The sequence below is a fragment of the Nerophis lumbriciformis genome, linkage group LG22 (genome assembly GCF_033978685.3).
Source record: "Nerophis lumbriciformis linkage group LG22, RoL_Nlum_v2.1, whole genome shotgun sequence".
In the NCBI taxonomy this organism is placed as follows: Eukaryota; Metazoa; Chordata; class Actinopteri; order Syngnathiformes; family Syngnathidae; genus Nerophis; species Nerophis lumbriciformis.
The window spans coordinates 21,842,522-21,858,223 of NC_084569.2; the positions used below are offsets into that span (position 1 = coordinate 21,842,522).

At 39.0% G+C, this 15,702-nt stretch overlaps 1 protein-coding gene across 3 annotated transcripts in view; it reads right to left on the minus strand.

The window, feature by feature from the left end:
- The window catches only part of eps8l1a (EPS8 signaling adaptor L1a), a 43,590-nt gene that overhangs the window by 9,772 nt on the left and 18,116 nt on the right, over positions 1-15,702 (minus strand). For all 3 annotated transcript variants that reach the window (XM_061974034.2, XM_061974033.2, XM_061974032.2), the window contains 7 exons: positions 15,457-15,586; positions 11,364-11,452; positions 11,197-11,271; positions 10,969-11,117; positions 8,751-8,930; positions 3,109-3,217; positions 2,901-3,026 (listed from right to left, as the gene is read on the minus strand). In XM_061974034.2, coding sequence (XP_061830018.2) covers positions 2,901-3,026; positions 3,109-3,217; positions 8,751-8,930; positions 10,969-11,117; positions 11,197-11,271; positions 11,364-11,452; positions 15,457-15,547 — 819 coding nt within the window. In that variant the 5' untranslated portion in view covers positions 15,548-15,586. The remainder of the gene's footprint in view (positions 1-2,900; positions 3,027-3,108; positions 3,218-8,750; positions 8,931-10,968; positions 11,118-11,196; positions 11,272-11,363; positions 11,453-15,456; positions 15,587-15,702) is intronic.

Here is a 15,702-nt window from a genome sequence, read left to right on the forward strand (position 1 = left end):
TATATATATATATATATATATATATATATATATGTATATATATGTATATATATGTATATGTATATATATATGTATGTATATGTATATATATATATATGTATATGTATATATATATATGTATATGTATATATATATATATATGTATATATATATATATATATATATATTTATATATATGTATATATATGTATATATATATATATGTATATGTATATATATGTATATATATATATATGTATATGTATATATATGTATATATATGTATATGTATATATATGTATATATATTAGAGATGCGCGGATAGGCAATTATTTCATCCGCAACCGCATCAGAAAGTCGTCAACCATCCACAATCCACCCGATCTAACATTTGATCAGAACCGCATCCGCCCGCCATCCGCCCGTTGTTATATATCTAATATAGACGATGCAAGGCATTAGTGAGGTCATAGAGCTTTTGCCTGTTAAAGAAAGGAGACTGATCCAATGCAGCACAGACATTCGCGTGCCACGCTGTCACGACCCAGACGCACACCAGTGCGCAATCATATGGGAGCCGCGCTGAGCGCACCTCCAAGCGCGTCTCGCTGCCGGCGACGGCCGGGTATATGGGCCCGACGCTCCAGCGCCATCCATTTTCAGGGCTAGTTGATTCGGCAGGTGGGTTGTTACACACTCCTTAGCGGGTTCCGACTTCCATGGCCACCGTCCTAGCTGCTGTCTATATCAACCAGGGTGAGCCCCACCCCTTTCGTGAGCGCACTGCGCGCGGAGTGACCCCTGTTACGCGCCCCCGGTAACAGGGGTGGCGGGCAGGTAAGCTGCGCGGGCGGAGCGCGCGGAGTGACCCCTGTTACGAGCCCCCGGCCACGGGGGTGGCGGTTAGGTAAGCTGCTTACCTGCTGCGCGTGACGCCGGCCGCGGCGAAGGCGGACGAGGCGGGGTGTCGGTGCGGTGGGCGCGGTGGTGACCCTGGACGTGCGTCGGGCCCTTCTCGCGGATCGCCTCAGCTACGGCTCCCGGTGGGGCCCTCTCGGGGGAAGAGGCCTCAGTCCCGGACCCCGGCGAGGCGTCCCTTCTCCGCTCCGTAAAAGTGTCCATCTCTTTTTTTTTTTTTCTTCTGTTGTGGCATATGCTGCAGGTGCCTGCTCGTTTTTCGTATGTGGGTAACAACATTTAACTATGTATATATATTTCCGAATTGGTTTAACTGCCACCCGCCTGAATCTATTTAAAATCTTTTTTTTTTTTTATTTCAACCACCCGACCCGACCCGACCCGCGGATAAAATCTAATTTTTTTTTATTTCATCCGCCCGATCCGCAGATAATCCGCGGACTCCGCGGTTGTGCCCGCAAACCGCGCATCTCTAATATATATTTATATGACATGACATGACTTTTCAGTCTATGGCCTTTGGTGGAAAAAGTTTAGGCACCCCTGATCTAAAATATTAGAAGCTCTCAAAAGAAGAATAGAATATACTTAAAATATAGACAAAGCCCAGTAAGTTAATTAAAAAAATAAAATAATACTAACTTATAAATACATTTCAAAAATTCCAACAACCATAATAAACTCTGTTAAATGTGTGACTGAAATTAAAATGTTCGTACAGCCAGAATACATGAGGTTATGTAGTTAAACAATCGTATTATTATTTTTTAAATTCTTTACTTACATGGTGAAAAATAAAAGTAAAAATGTACGAAAAAACAGCACAAAAAAAAAGGGAAAAGTTGAAATGTTCTAACTAGTAATTAGTAATAATATACTTAGTCACCTACAGTTCAAAGCTGACACAATATCTGTTTGTAGCATTTTTCTAATTAAAAAAATATCAACATGGCCCCCGCTTACTTTGACTTTTCAGTATCTGGCCCTTGGTGGAAAAAGTTTGAGCTAAAGTATCAAAAGTATCAATATTTTTATTTGAAGATCGATATTAGAGCATAAAGATCTGGGGCCGTATTTATCAAGCGTCTTAGAATTACTCCTAAGAAGTCTGTTAAGAGTTGACTTATGAGTAAAGAAATTCTTCGCTGAAAGCTGCACTTAAAAGTTAGTTATCAAGCGTCTTACTCACACTTTCAGCAAAGTGTAGGACTGAATCTTTAGTGTCACACTCAGGGCTGAATTACAACATTACTATGTGCCGTAAACGGAATTTTAGGTGACGTCATTTCTGTGTCCAAAGAAATGACCAATCACGGAAGGGAATCCCTTGTCTAAGAATAAAGAAATATCTTAGAAATATTTAAGTGGACAACAGGAGTGTATATTTTGACAATAAACTACAAAATAGTACAAAACAAACAAACAATATTGGCAATGAATCAAAAATAAATGTTTCCTTTTCTTTCCAATTCATTTTCCCAGTGGCGAGATATCGAAGCATTGTGATGACCTTTAGTTCTGCTGTGAAAGCTCTGCTGCGTGATGTTGCTGATGAGATGACGCCCCTTATTAAATCTGTGACAAAATTAATACCCGCTCTGTCTAAACAATACCGTTTGATCAGCTGCTCGTCATCAAACAAAGCCAGGACATCCTTCCGCTCCCTAAACGTTGACGCATGTCTCTCTCGCCTAAGTGCCATCCCCCGCTGGCAACTCCTAACCACTTAGGACACCTCTGAAGGTATCTTAAATATCGTGGAGAGTAGGAGTGATTCTTAGACTTAAGAAAGTTGATAAATAGCTTTTATTCTTAAGTTTGAGAGTAGGACTAAATTTCGCAAATTTTCAGGACTTATATTAAGTGTAAAATGGCACTCTAAGACGCTTGATAAATACGGCCCCTGGTATCTGCGGTATCGATATTTCAGTATCTATCTGCACATCACTCCAGGCATATAGGTTTTGCATGATTGAAACAGAGTGGAAAGTAATACAATGTACCATTGGCTTGTCTTCTTCACAGTTGTTATTCAGAGCAGACAGTGGTTCCAAGATGGTGGAGGGAACAAATCCGATCTGGCCAAAGCGATTGCGGCACTTCCACCACCTCTTTGATGACTCAATGACCTGAAGCAGGTACGACGCAAAGATGCCAGTCACATTCTTGAGGGCAATCTATTGGAATTTTTATAGTTTGTAAATACTGTACCTCCAGTGTTTCTCCATGCAGCACTGAGAGCTCACTGCTGTTTCTTGCAACAAAGTCGTAACTGCAGAAGTAATGTCTTTCACCCACCGGTGGAAGCCCTTCTCCCTCTCTAGAATCACATTGACAGTGTTGCATCACACATATTAATCAACAATAGCCTTTCTATACCGTATTGACCCAATAAGAGACAGCATTTTTATTTTTTTACCAGTAAAGAAAGTCTATAAAAGATATTCATTCACACCGTTGACCATGGAGAAATGAAGAGACTCGGAGGAGGTAAGATGTTAATGACGAGACAACTTAAAAATTTCCTTATATGTTATCTATAAATTTGTCGTAATAAAATGTGCTTTCCAAGACTGTCTCTTGAAAAAGAGTGGCCGTCTTATATCCAGGTCAACATGGTAGTTAAGCCCACCTTTATTCATACACTAGATAGCTTTTGTGTAAAAAAAACAAAAAAACAAAAAAAAAACATTTTAGTTTGTATTTTTTAGCTAAAAATGGCTGACAATAAAAATAAACCTAGATGAGGCAATTCCTAAAGGAATTGCATGTGAATGCTGCAATGCCGGAATTTTTGTAGAATTGTTGAAGTAGAGCACACAATTCCTGAACAGGGTGAATATTTTGAAGTTGGAACGGTTTGAATCGGATAACAAATGTGGGAGTTGTGGAACTTTGAAGTGAAGTGAAGTGAATTAAATTTATATAGCGCTTTTCTCTAGTGACTCAAAGTGCTTTACATAGTGAAACCCAATATATAAGTTACTTTTAAACCAGTGTGGGTGGCACTGGGAGCAGGTGGACAAAGTGTCTTGCCCAAGGACACAACGGCAGTGACTAGGATGGCAGAAGCAGGGATCGAACCTGAAACCCTCAAGTTGCTGGCACGGCCGCTCTACCAACCGAGCTATACCGCCCCAAATATGGGAGTTGTGGAACTTTGAAGAATGCTCCATTCATTTCAATGGGAATTTTCAAAATTTTGGGGAAAAGCGGGAATTTATTTGAAAATGGTAAAAAACTTGAATGGTCTGAATGAGTTGAAATGGTTGGTGTTGGAACTTTTCAAATCGGTCTAGAAATGTTGAAGTAGTAACATGTTGAATTGAGAAATGATATTATGGAATTTCGGGGAAAAACGAGAATTTTTGCAGTTCAAAAAGCAACTTCGTTTTTTGTTCTAATTAAGAGAAATGTTTTGACAGTGGAACGGTTGAAGTGTGTTGAAAAATGTGGGGGGAGGAGTCGCCAGAAAAAAGAATGGAAATAGGGCTTTGGAAAACTAGGAATTCTGGAAAATCCAGGATTTTTTTTTAACATGGAAAAAGGGTAGTTTGAATGTCCAGGATGGTGGAACATGTTGAAGGTAGAATGGTTTGAATAGGTTGAAAAATGTAGAAATGGTGAAAGTTTGAAAAATGGCCAATTCATTTTGAATGGGAAAAATGTCCCGAAAAACCTGGAACTCTCGTAAATCTGGGGATTTTTTTAATTTGACAAGGAAAAGCCCGCGATTCCCGAATAGGCTGAACAGTTTAAAGTTGGAACGGTTTGAATCGGATGAAAAATGTGGAAGGTAGAGCGTGCCAAATTCTGGAGAAGAAGAAGAAGTTGAATAATAAATAGATAAATGTTGGTGTAGAAAACCATATGTGTGAATGCTTTGGAGCATTCACACGATTATGCTGGATATCCATATTTAGCATTTTTTTTCTTTTTAAATCTTTGAAGCGTTATTCATCATATCCCTGATCTTATGTCACAATTTTAGTGAGGAAATAAAAAAGTATTACACTGATGTTTAATGGTGTATGTCACAACTTATTATGTTAAAGGACCCCGATTATGCAAAACCAACTCTTCTTTCTTGATGGTACCTGCTTTTGTGTATTTGGGGTCCTCACAAGTCCCGAAAGTTTGAAATCAAACCGTGGAGTTATTGCAGAGATAATTATAAACTTATCTTCATACTTCCTCCAGACGAGCCATTTGGACTTTGCTCTGTACTATGACGGGGGATATGTTTTCTGTCCTCTTGTTTTGGGGCAGACTGGCTCGTATATGCACATGCATCCTCCCTTGTTGCCATTTCTTAATACAAAGTAGCTTATAGTTGTAACTTACGTCTGTCAGTAGACTGCATATGGAAGCGCTAAAAACTACAACATGGCTGGCGGGGAGAGGACGCAGTCAAAGTGGAGGCACGTAAACAAAACGGTGCACCTTGACGAGATGGTCTGTAAAACATAATCTACAAACCCCGTTTCCATATGAGTTGGGAAATTGTGTTAGATGTAAATATAAATGGAATACAATGATTTGCACAACATTTTCAACCCATATTCAGTTGAATATGCTACAAAGACAACATATTTGATGTTCAAACTGATAAACTTTTTTTTTTTTGCAAATAATCATTAACTTTAGAATTTGATGCCAGCAACACGTGACAAAGAAGTTGGGAAAGGTGGCAATAAATACTGATAAAGTTGAGGAATGCTCATCAAACACTTATTTGGAACATCGCACAGGTGAACAGGCAAATTGGGAACAGGTGGGTGCCATGATTGGGTATAAAAGTAGATTCCATGAAATGCTCAGTCATTCACAAACAAGGATGGGGCGAGGGTCACCACTTTGTCAACAAATGCGTGAGCAAATTGTTGAACAGTTTAAGAAAAACCTTTCTCAACCAGCTATTGCAAGGAATTTAGGGATTTCACCATCTACGGTCCGTAATATCCTCAAAGGTTTCAGAGAATCTGGAGAAATCACTGCACGTAAGCAGCTAAACCTGTGACCTTCGATCCCTCAGGCTGTACTGCATCAACAAGCGACATCAGTGTGTAAAGGATATCATCACATGGGCTCAGGAACACTTCAGAAACCCACTATCAGTAACTACAGTTGGTCGCTACATCTGTAAGTGCAAGTTAAAACTCTTCTATGCAAGGCGAAAACCGTTTATCAACAACACCCAGAAACGCCGTCGGCTTCGCTGGGCCTGAGCTCATCTAAGATGGACTGATACAAAGTGGAAAAGTGTTCTGTGGTCTGACGAGTCCACATTTCAAATTGTTTTTGGAAACTGTGGAGGTCCTGTCCTCCGGACCAAAGAGGAAAAGAACCATCCGGATTGTTATAGGCGCAAAGTTGAAAAGCCAGCATCTGTGATGGTATGGGGTGTATTAGTGCCCAAGACATGGGTAACTTACACATCTGTGAAGGCGCCATTAATGCTGAAAGGTACATACAAGTTTTGGAGAAACATATGTTGCCATCCAAGCAACGTTACCATGGACGCCCCTGCTTATTTCAGCAAGACAATGCCAAGCCACGTGTTACATCAACGTGGCTTCATAGTAAAAGAGTGCGGGTACTAGACTGGCCTGCCTGTAGTCCAGACCTGTCTCCCATTGAAAAAGTGTGGCACATTATGAAGCCTAAAATACCACAACGGAGACCCCCGGACTGTTGAACAACTTAAGCTGTACATCAAGCAAGAATGGGAAATAATTCCACCTGAGAAGCTTAAAATATGTGTCTCCTTAGTTCCCAAACGTTTACTGAGGGTTGTTGAAAGGAAAGGCCATGTAACACAGTGGTGAACATGCCCTTTCCCAACTACTTTGGCACGTGTTGCAGCCATGAAATTCTAAGTTAATTATTATTTGCAAAAAGAAAATAAAGTTTATAAGTTTGAACATCAAATGTGTTGTCTTTGTAGTGCATTCAATTGAATATGGGTTGAAAAGGATTTGCAAATCATTGTATTCCGTTTATATTTACATCTAACACAATTTCCCAACTCATATGGAAATGGGGTTTGTATGCAAAATTTTTGACCAAAGAGCCCAATTTACGTGTTATGTAGACCACAAGGAAGTGTTTTAAATATAGGAAAAAAACATCATAATATGACCCTTTTAGGCTGCCCAATACTGCAAGCTTAAGGCTGAATAATCAATCAATACTCCATCCATCCATCCATTTTCTACCGCTTGTCCCTCTCAGGGTGGGGGGTAGTGCTGGAGCCTATCTCACCTGCATTCGGGCGGTAGGCGGGGTACACCCCGGACAAGTCGCCACCTCATCGCAGGGCCAACACAGATAGACAGACAACATTCACACACTAGGGACCATTTAATGTTGCCAATCAACCTATCTCTAGGTGCATGTCTTTAGAGGTGGGAGGAACGCCGGAGTACCCGGAGGGAACCCACGCAGAGAACATACAAATTCATATTTGTCAATAACATTGTTGACAATTGTTGTCACTGATGTTTTTTTTGGGAGTCACACGTTGTACAGATCTCTTTGAGCTTGATTCCATTGATTTTGATGCCAAAGGCTGATTGTTACCTCTGCCAAAGAGGTATGGTATCCCCTGGTTTATGTATGCAAAAACTACATGACAGATTTCACATACCTTTTATGGTGTAATGGTGCATGACGCCATGTACATTTGGTCCTAATAAAACGTATGCACTAAGGCAAAAGACAGGGCCCATTTTCGGTCCATAAATATGTTTTTAGTGACCCTTGCTATAGGTTTACAAGTAAAAAAAAAAAAAAAAATTATAAAAATTATATACATAATATTATATAATGCATATATTATATAGAATTTTTTATTCATATACATCGGTAGAATTAGTTTTTTTAATTCCGATATCATACCAGGGTGTACCCCGCCTTCCGCCCATGTGCAGCTGAGATAGGCTCCAGCAACCCTTGCGACCCCGAACGGGACAAGCGGTAGAAAATGGATGGATGGATGGACCATACCGATATTGGAGTCTTAATATTGATACCAATATTGATCCAATACAATATCAGCAGAAATCACACTAGATCCACTCGACGTCCATTGCACCGGTCGCCCTAGGTGGGGGGTCACCCACATCTGCGGTCCTCTCCAAGGTTTCTCATTGTCATCCCACTGGGTTGAGTTTTTCCTTGCCCTGATGTGGGATCTGAACTGAGGATGTCATTGTGCCTTGTGCAGCCCTTTGAGACACTTGTGATTTAGGGCTATATAAATAAACATTGATTGTATGATTGATTGACATACTTGTGTTATTTTGTAGTGTATAATGTAGAAAAGGCTTGATCAAGTAAAATTAATTATTAACTGCCTGGAATAGACTTATGCCGTCAATTATTTTTTGGCAACACCTAGTGGCCAAATAATTCATGAAGTTAAGGTCAGGACATAGGAAGTTGAGTTTGTTACTAGATACTTTCTCATAGGCTTCTGCATTGGATACTCTGAATCTGTGAGTAGTTTGCAACTCTAATCATTTGTGACTTGTTTATATTGACAAATGTTTTAGATATTATTCATTTGTGGACTCTTATTACGTATGTCTAGCTGGTTTGCTATGATGTGCTAAGCTGTTGCGTAGATGCTCGTTCCTAGTGGCCTACCATGTTTACCTTTTGTAAATGACTTCTATAAAATACAAGAAAACACCATCCTTGTGCTTCTTGGAGGACATGTAGATGTTAACTCTGTTCAGCTTTGCACGATATCAAAATCAGATCTGGACACCCCTAGTATAATAATCCCAGACGCCCCTGCAATTCACTTTTGTGAGTGTTTACACTTTTTCCAACATCCACAGACTCACACTTCGTCTGCTTCTTCAAAAACGCCTCCAATCGTGTGATCGCGACCCTGCTGAGCGTCTTGTTTGTGCTGCGACCCGACGGGATCTTCCAAAGGCAAACCAGACGGGTCGAACGCCTGTGGTTGCCATCCATCCAGGAAGACAGGTGAGTAGAGAGGGACGGACACGCTGAGCTGGGAACTGGAGGAAGAGGTCAGGATTTTTAGAGTTTTGTCACACACTCCACTCTACTGCTTGCTAGTGTCACCATGTCTGAGTTATTGTGCGGAAATATGGGGAAATAACTACAAAAGTACCCTTCATGCATTACCGGTGTTACAAAAGAGATCAATTAGAATAATACATGATGTTGGGTACAGAGAACATTCAAACCCTTTATATATCATGTCAAAAATATTGAAATTCAACGACTTGGTGCATTTGCAAAAAGCTAAAATTATGTACAAAGCAAACTATAACTTGCTACCCGAGAATGTACAACAATTCTTCTCAACAAAAGAGGAGAAATATAACAGAGGAACATCTCATTTAAAACATGTGTATGTACGTATAACACTTAAACATTTAGTATATCAGTATGTGGAATTAAACTATGGAATGGATTAAGCAAAGAAGTCAAACAATGTACTAATAAGATGCAGTCCAAACTACAATTGTTCACAAAGTACAAAGAGAAGGAATCCTCATAAACATATTGAACCTTTTTTTTAAATTAGATAATTCATCTCCTAGGTCGGGGGTCAGCAACCCGCAGCTCCAGAGCCGCATGCTCTTTAGCGCCGCTCTAGTGGCTCCCTGGACCTCTTTAAGAGATGTGTGAAAATGGAGAAAGATGAAGAAAAAAATATATTTTTGTTTTAATATATTTTCTGTAGGAGAACAAATATGACACAAACCTTCCTAATTGTTAGAAATCCCACTGTTTATGTTATACATGCTTCACTGATGAGAGTGTTTGGCAAGCACTGTTTTGTCCTTGAACTCATCGTAGTTTGTATACATGTACAACTTTCTCTGATGCTGCCACAGAAAGATGTGTTTTATGCCACTCCTTCTTTGTCTCATTTTGTCCACCAAACATTTTATGCTGTGCGTGAACGCACAAAAGTGAGCTTTGTTGATTTATTTAATTTGCTGGAGTGCTTATCCGGCATATTTGGTCAATCCATGACTGCAAGCTAATCGATGCTAGCATGCTATTTAAGCTAATTGCATGTACATATTGCATCATTATGCCTCGTTTGTAGGTATATTTAAGATAATTTAATTCCCTTCACTTATGTCCTCTCTGTATCTAATTTATATTTGCATTTCATGAAACATTATCTGTATGTAATATAGGCTGCATTTCTGATAGTTGTTTGTGTGCCATGTTGTTCCAGACCAAAGCAAACGTTACCTAGCTTGCAAAGATTGTATTAAATCCATTAGAAGAAGACAGCCTGCCGTTTCCTTAAACTTGGACACACACATCTATACCTTTGGCCATTCATTTCCAGGAGTTATCTCACCCTCTGAGAAGCCTTCATTTTACTAATGATATCCAATGTCGCAAAAATGTGTAGAATAAAAATTTAAATACAACATGTCTGTCAACGAAGATTTGCGTCAGCCTTTGATAGTAGGCTAATATAGACACTTATATCATGTGTTGCCTTCATTATAACACTCACAGTATATTCGACTTTTAAAGTCATTTTGATAGTAGGCTAATATAGCTAATATTGACACTTACATCATGTGTTGCCTTCATTATAACACTTATATAAGGCTTTAAATTGTTTGCGGCTCCCAACAGATTTTTTATTTTTATTTTTAGTTCAATATGGCTCTTTCAACATTTTGGTTTGCCAACTCCTGTCTATGTGAACCATAAATTACTTAACTATTCATTTATGAGAACTTAAAATATTGTGTTTATGTTCATATGTCTAATACTTATTTTTGTATTTTATAATTGTTTCCTTGCTTATTGTAAATGTATTTATTTATTGATTCACTGTTGTGTTACAAATAAAGAACAAACAAAGGGGATAAAACGGCTATGATACGAAAAGGGGTAGGATTAAATAAGCTCTGCTTCTTCCTACTCCTTTTCATGCTGTAACAAAACAACTGGAAATGTGTGATGTATTATGACATTGTGCATCACATATTTCCATTACATTGTGATTGCAATGTATGCATGTTCGAGCCAACCAGGTGGACACAGACATACCAAGGTGACGTCCAGAAGGGTCCTAATTCAGTCCACAATTCTTTTTCCTCCTTAGTCAGGTGTTCCTCCAGTAGCGAAACAGCCCCATTGGTCAGAGCAGGACTGATCACTGACCCACCTAAAGCTGGCCCACCTGTAGTTTTTACGATCTGGAACACATGCAGATGTCGCCAGTCATAAACAGAGCGAGAGAAAGAAGTCATCACCCTAAACTTGAGACGGACTCACCAGGTTCAGAGGCAAAAAGACGTGATGCAGCAGCTCTGGCGCGTCCGGTTTTGTTATAGACGACTTGAGACGATCCTGAATGGACCAGGAAATACGTGTCATGGAACAATCTCATTCTGACATTTCGAGAGTAACCAGAAGTTTAGTAATCACTTGTTCCATCTCACCAGTAGACTGAAGGAGTACTTGAATTTCTGGAACAGGTCCACAAATTCCTCCTCTGCCGGAGGAACGGCTTTCACGGTCAACAAGTCATCTGCCAGACAAAGAGCACAGCTTGATAGTAAGAAGTCACAAATGATAGAAACTGAGGCCCTAAAAAGGACAACATGACTGAAATACATTAACTCGGCTGGAAATGTGTCAATCCATGTACCTCCCCTGTTTAGCCTGAGCTATTATTTTCTGACAAATACACCAAGGGGTGGCGCAAAAAAATTACCCTAATAGTCAGACTGACTTGAAATGTCTCACTAATCTCAAGGCACTGCTCAATAGTACACACCTTTAGGGCAGGGGTCTTCAACGTTTTCTGGCCAAGGACCCCCAAACTTTTTTTTCTTCTTTTATACAAACCCCGTTTCCATATGAGTTAGGGAATTGTGTTAGATGTAAATATAAACGGAATACAATGATTTGCAAATCCTTTTCAACCCATATTCAATTGAATGCACTACAAAGACAAGATATTTGATGATCAAACTCATTAACTTTTTTTTTTTTTGCAAATAATAATTAACTTAGAATTTCATGGCTGCAACACGTGCCAAAGTAGTTGGGAAATGGCATGTTCACCACACTCAATAAACATTTGGGAACTCAGGAAATTAATTGTTGAAGCTTTGAAAGTGGAATTCTTTCCCATTCTTGTTTTATGTAGAGGTTCAGTCGTTCAACAGTCTGGGGTCTCCGCTGTCGTATTTTACGCTTCATAATGCGCCACACATTTTCAATGAGAGACAGGTCTGGACTGCGGGCGGGTAAGGAAAGTACCCGCACTCTTTTTTTACGAAGCCACGCTGTTGTAACACGTGCTGAATGTGGCTTGGCATTGTCTTGCTGAAATAAGCAGGGGCGTCCATGAAAAAGACGGCGCTTAGATGGCAGCATATGTTGTTCCAAAACCTGTATGTACCTTTCAGCATTAATGGTGCCTTCACAGATGTGTAAGTTACCCATGCCTTGGGCACTAATGCACCCCCATACCATCACAGATGCTGGCTTTTGAACTTTGCGCCGATAACAGTCTGGATGGTTCGCTTCCTCTTTGGTCCGGATGACACGATGTCGAATATTTCCAAAAACTATTTGAAATGTGGACTCGTCAGACCACAGAACACTTTTCCACTTTGCATGAGTCCATCTTAGATGATCTCGGGCCCAGAGAAGCCGGCGGCGTTTCTGGATGTTGTTGATGATGATGTTGTTAAGTGCAAGTTAATGGCTTTCGCTTTGCATAGTAGAGCTTTAACTTGCACTTACAGATGTAGCGACGAACTGTATTTAGTGACAGTGGTTTTCTGAAGTGTTCCTGAGCCCATGTGGTGATATCCTTTAGAGATTGATGTCGGTTTTTGATACAGTGCCGTCTGAGGGATCGAAGGTCACGGTCATTCAATGTTGGCTTCCGGCCAACAATCTGGAGTGATTTCTCCAGATTCTCTGAACCTTTTGATGATATTATGGACCGTAGATGTTGAAATCCCTAAATTTCTTGCAATTGCACTTTGAGAAACGTTGTTCTTAAACTGTTTGACTAGTTGCTCACGCAGTTGTGGACAAAGGGGTGTACCTCGCCCCATCCTTTCTTGTGAAAGACTGAGCATTTTTTGGGAAGCTGTTTTTATACCCAATCATGGCACCCACCTGTTCCCAATTAGCCTGCACACCTGTGGGATGTTCCAAATGAGTGTTTGATGAGCATTCCTCAACTTTATCAGTATTTATTGCCACCTTTCCCAACTTCTTTGTCACGTGTTGCTGGCATCAAATTCTAAAGTTAATGATTATTTGCAACAAAAAAAAAGTTTATCAGTTTGAACATCAAATATGTTGTCTTTGTAGCATATTCAACTGAATATGGTTTGAAAATGATTTGCAAATCATTGTATTCCGTTTATATTTACATCTAACACAATTTCCCAACTCATATGGAAACGGGGTTTGTACATATACATATATGTATGCATGTATATATACATATATGTATATATTTACACATATATATACTGTATGTATGTATATATATATATATTTTATATATATATACACATATATATATATATATACATATATAAACACATCAGCTTTCACACTGCACTGTCAATAAATGTATTATTCTGCCATCGCTACTCGTTGATAGCATGTACAGCTAGACAGATAGTTAACAGCATGAAGAAGCAGAAGCTGCGTTTTGTTGATGCTTGATGTTCCTTCTTTTGAATTATTTTTCTTCCTCAGTTTTATTTTTTTTTACGCCTTCCTTTATTTAGATTTGTAAGACTGAAAATACAAACATTACATAAATAAAATAGAAGCTTTAGTGCTAATACACACAGCAAACATGGCTCACGTGTGGTTTAACACAATTAAAACCAAGGTTTAGCTTTATCGGCCTGTGCCGGTCAAATTTAGCGCTACATGCACTTAACCAGTTTTACAGGATATTTGTATTACAACTATGCTAGCATGTCTTCCAAAACAATTTGAGCACAAGCTATAGGGGGCGCCACTAATATATATATTTTTTTCCCACATGACTGCAGGTTATGTTTATGATCCAGTGGTACCTCAATTTAGTGTTTAAAGATAAGAGCTAATCGTTATGCTTTAAATTACAAGAAATAATTTGAGTTACAAGCATCCCCGCAATTTGTTGGCGTAGCAAATGTCACTGAACATCGTCAGGTTCGCCCAAAACATCTGGTCTTACTCGCTATCATTAGCTTAAAGCTAGAAATTGACATACAGTAACTTTGTTTCTCCATGCATGGGAAGAAAAAGCGGATGATATTCAATAAAGAAATAATCAAAAACATGGCTCAACATGTCGCCAATGTAGCAATTGGAGCGTATCACTGCTAGTCTGCACCACACTGAAGCAGAATGAGTCTAACGCCAGCCAAGGATGTTAAAATAATATCTGAACTGTAAACATTTATCCATGAAAATATGGAGAAGCTGCTGATAGTGTGTTTGACTGAGAAGCAGCTGGACGGAAATACAGTAAATGTTTACAATCCAAAGTAAATGTTGTACATTAATACTACATTACTTCATAAAACTACTGTAGTCGTTAGTAGTACATTCTATTGTATATATTTTTTTATAAAATATTTATCATAAAGGCATGTTAAATTGTGTTTTTTTTGTGGGCGCAATTAAATTGATTTCTATTCATTTCAAAGGGAGACATTGATTTAAGATAGAAGTGTTAAGAGCTCCGTCACAGAACCAATTTCTTGTAAACTTGTAAATTTAAGTACTACTGTAATATTTGTGTTTGTTTGTGCAGCAGGATTATAAAAACTACCGAAGCGGAGTCCTCAAAACGTCTGGAAGGCAACGCTTTTGGTGTGAATGTGAGGTGTGAATACATTTTGGTTGGCATTGTTACTTAGAGATGAATCACCATTTTCTTTGATTTCTCAATTAACAATGCATAGATGTTAGTTTACAAATGTGACCAATATAGATAAAGAGGGTCAGTACTTATGTTCTCCTGAGTGCTTTTCTAGTTTCCATACCCTGGCCAAACTTTCAGTTATACAAAATATAAAAAATATTTGTATCTGACAATTTTGAGGAGACAAGAGTATTTTTGCACCTTTCCAAAGGAGCGTGGTGACATTTAGCACAATCTAAAGAATACTTGGCAACTACTTAGATTAAAATATTGGATACAATGCGCACTTTCAGAAAGAGTATGAAGCATTTTAGCATGTTCTTCACATTTTGACAATATAAAAACAGTACATCATTAAGTCTTGCCACTTTTTTGTGTCATTTCTGCATAAGATGTATTGATTCCTACAATAAAAAAAAAAACTTTTCCTAAAAGGGGGGTAAATATAGGAATAATGTTGGGTTTAAGATTATATGATATCTTTGTTCTTGTGCACATTATTTCGTAATTCTACAAATAAAAATAATCTATTTTTGTTGTCTTCCCTGTAGCCTCCCAGAAGAGTTGCTGTTAATTCTACTGCAGTACATCGGTGGTCCTTCATCAGCAGCTTGCAGGTTAGATGCATTGCTCACCTTCTTGGCTCTTCGTCTTGCTCTTCCTGCTTCTCTTCATCCTCTGGCTGAGAATACTCTGGGCCTCGGCCGTATGCTGCAAGCGCACCATGAATCGCTCGATGTCATCGAAACAGTGGTTCAGAATCTCCTGTGTTCGATATTAGGTGTGTGGGAGGGGAAAAAAAGTCATTTGCAGTTTTATGCTGATGATGTGTTTATACCGAGCTCAACAGCGTTGTTACAGTACATAGGATAGGATAGGAC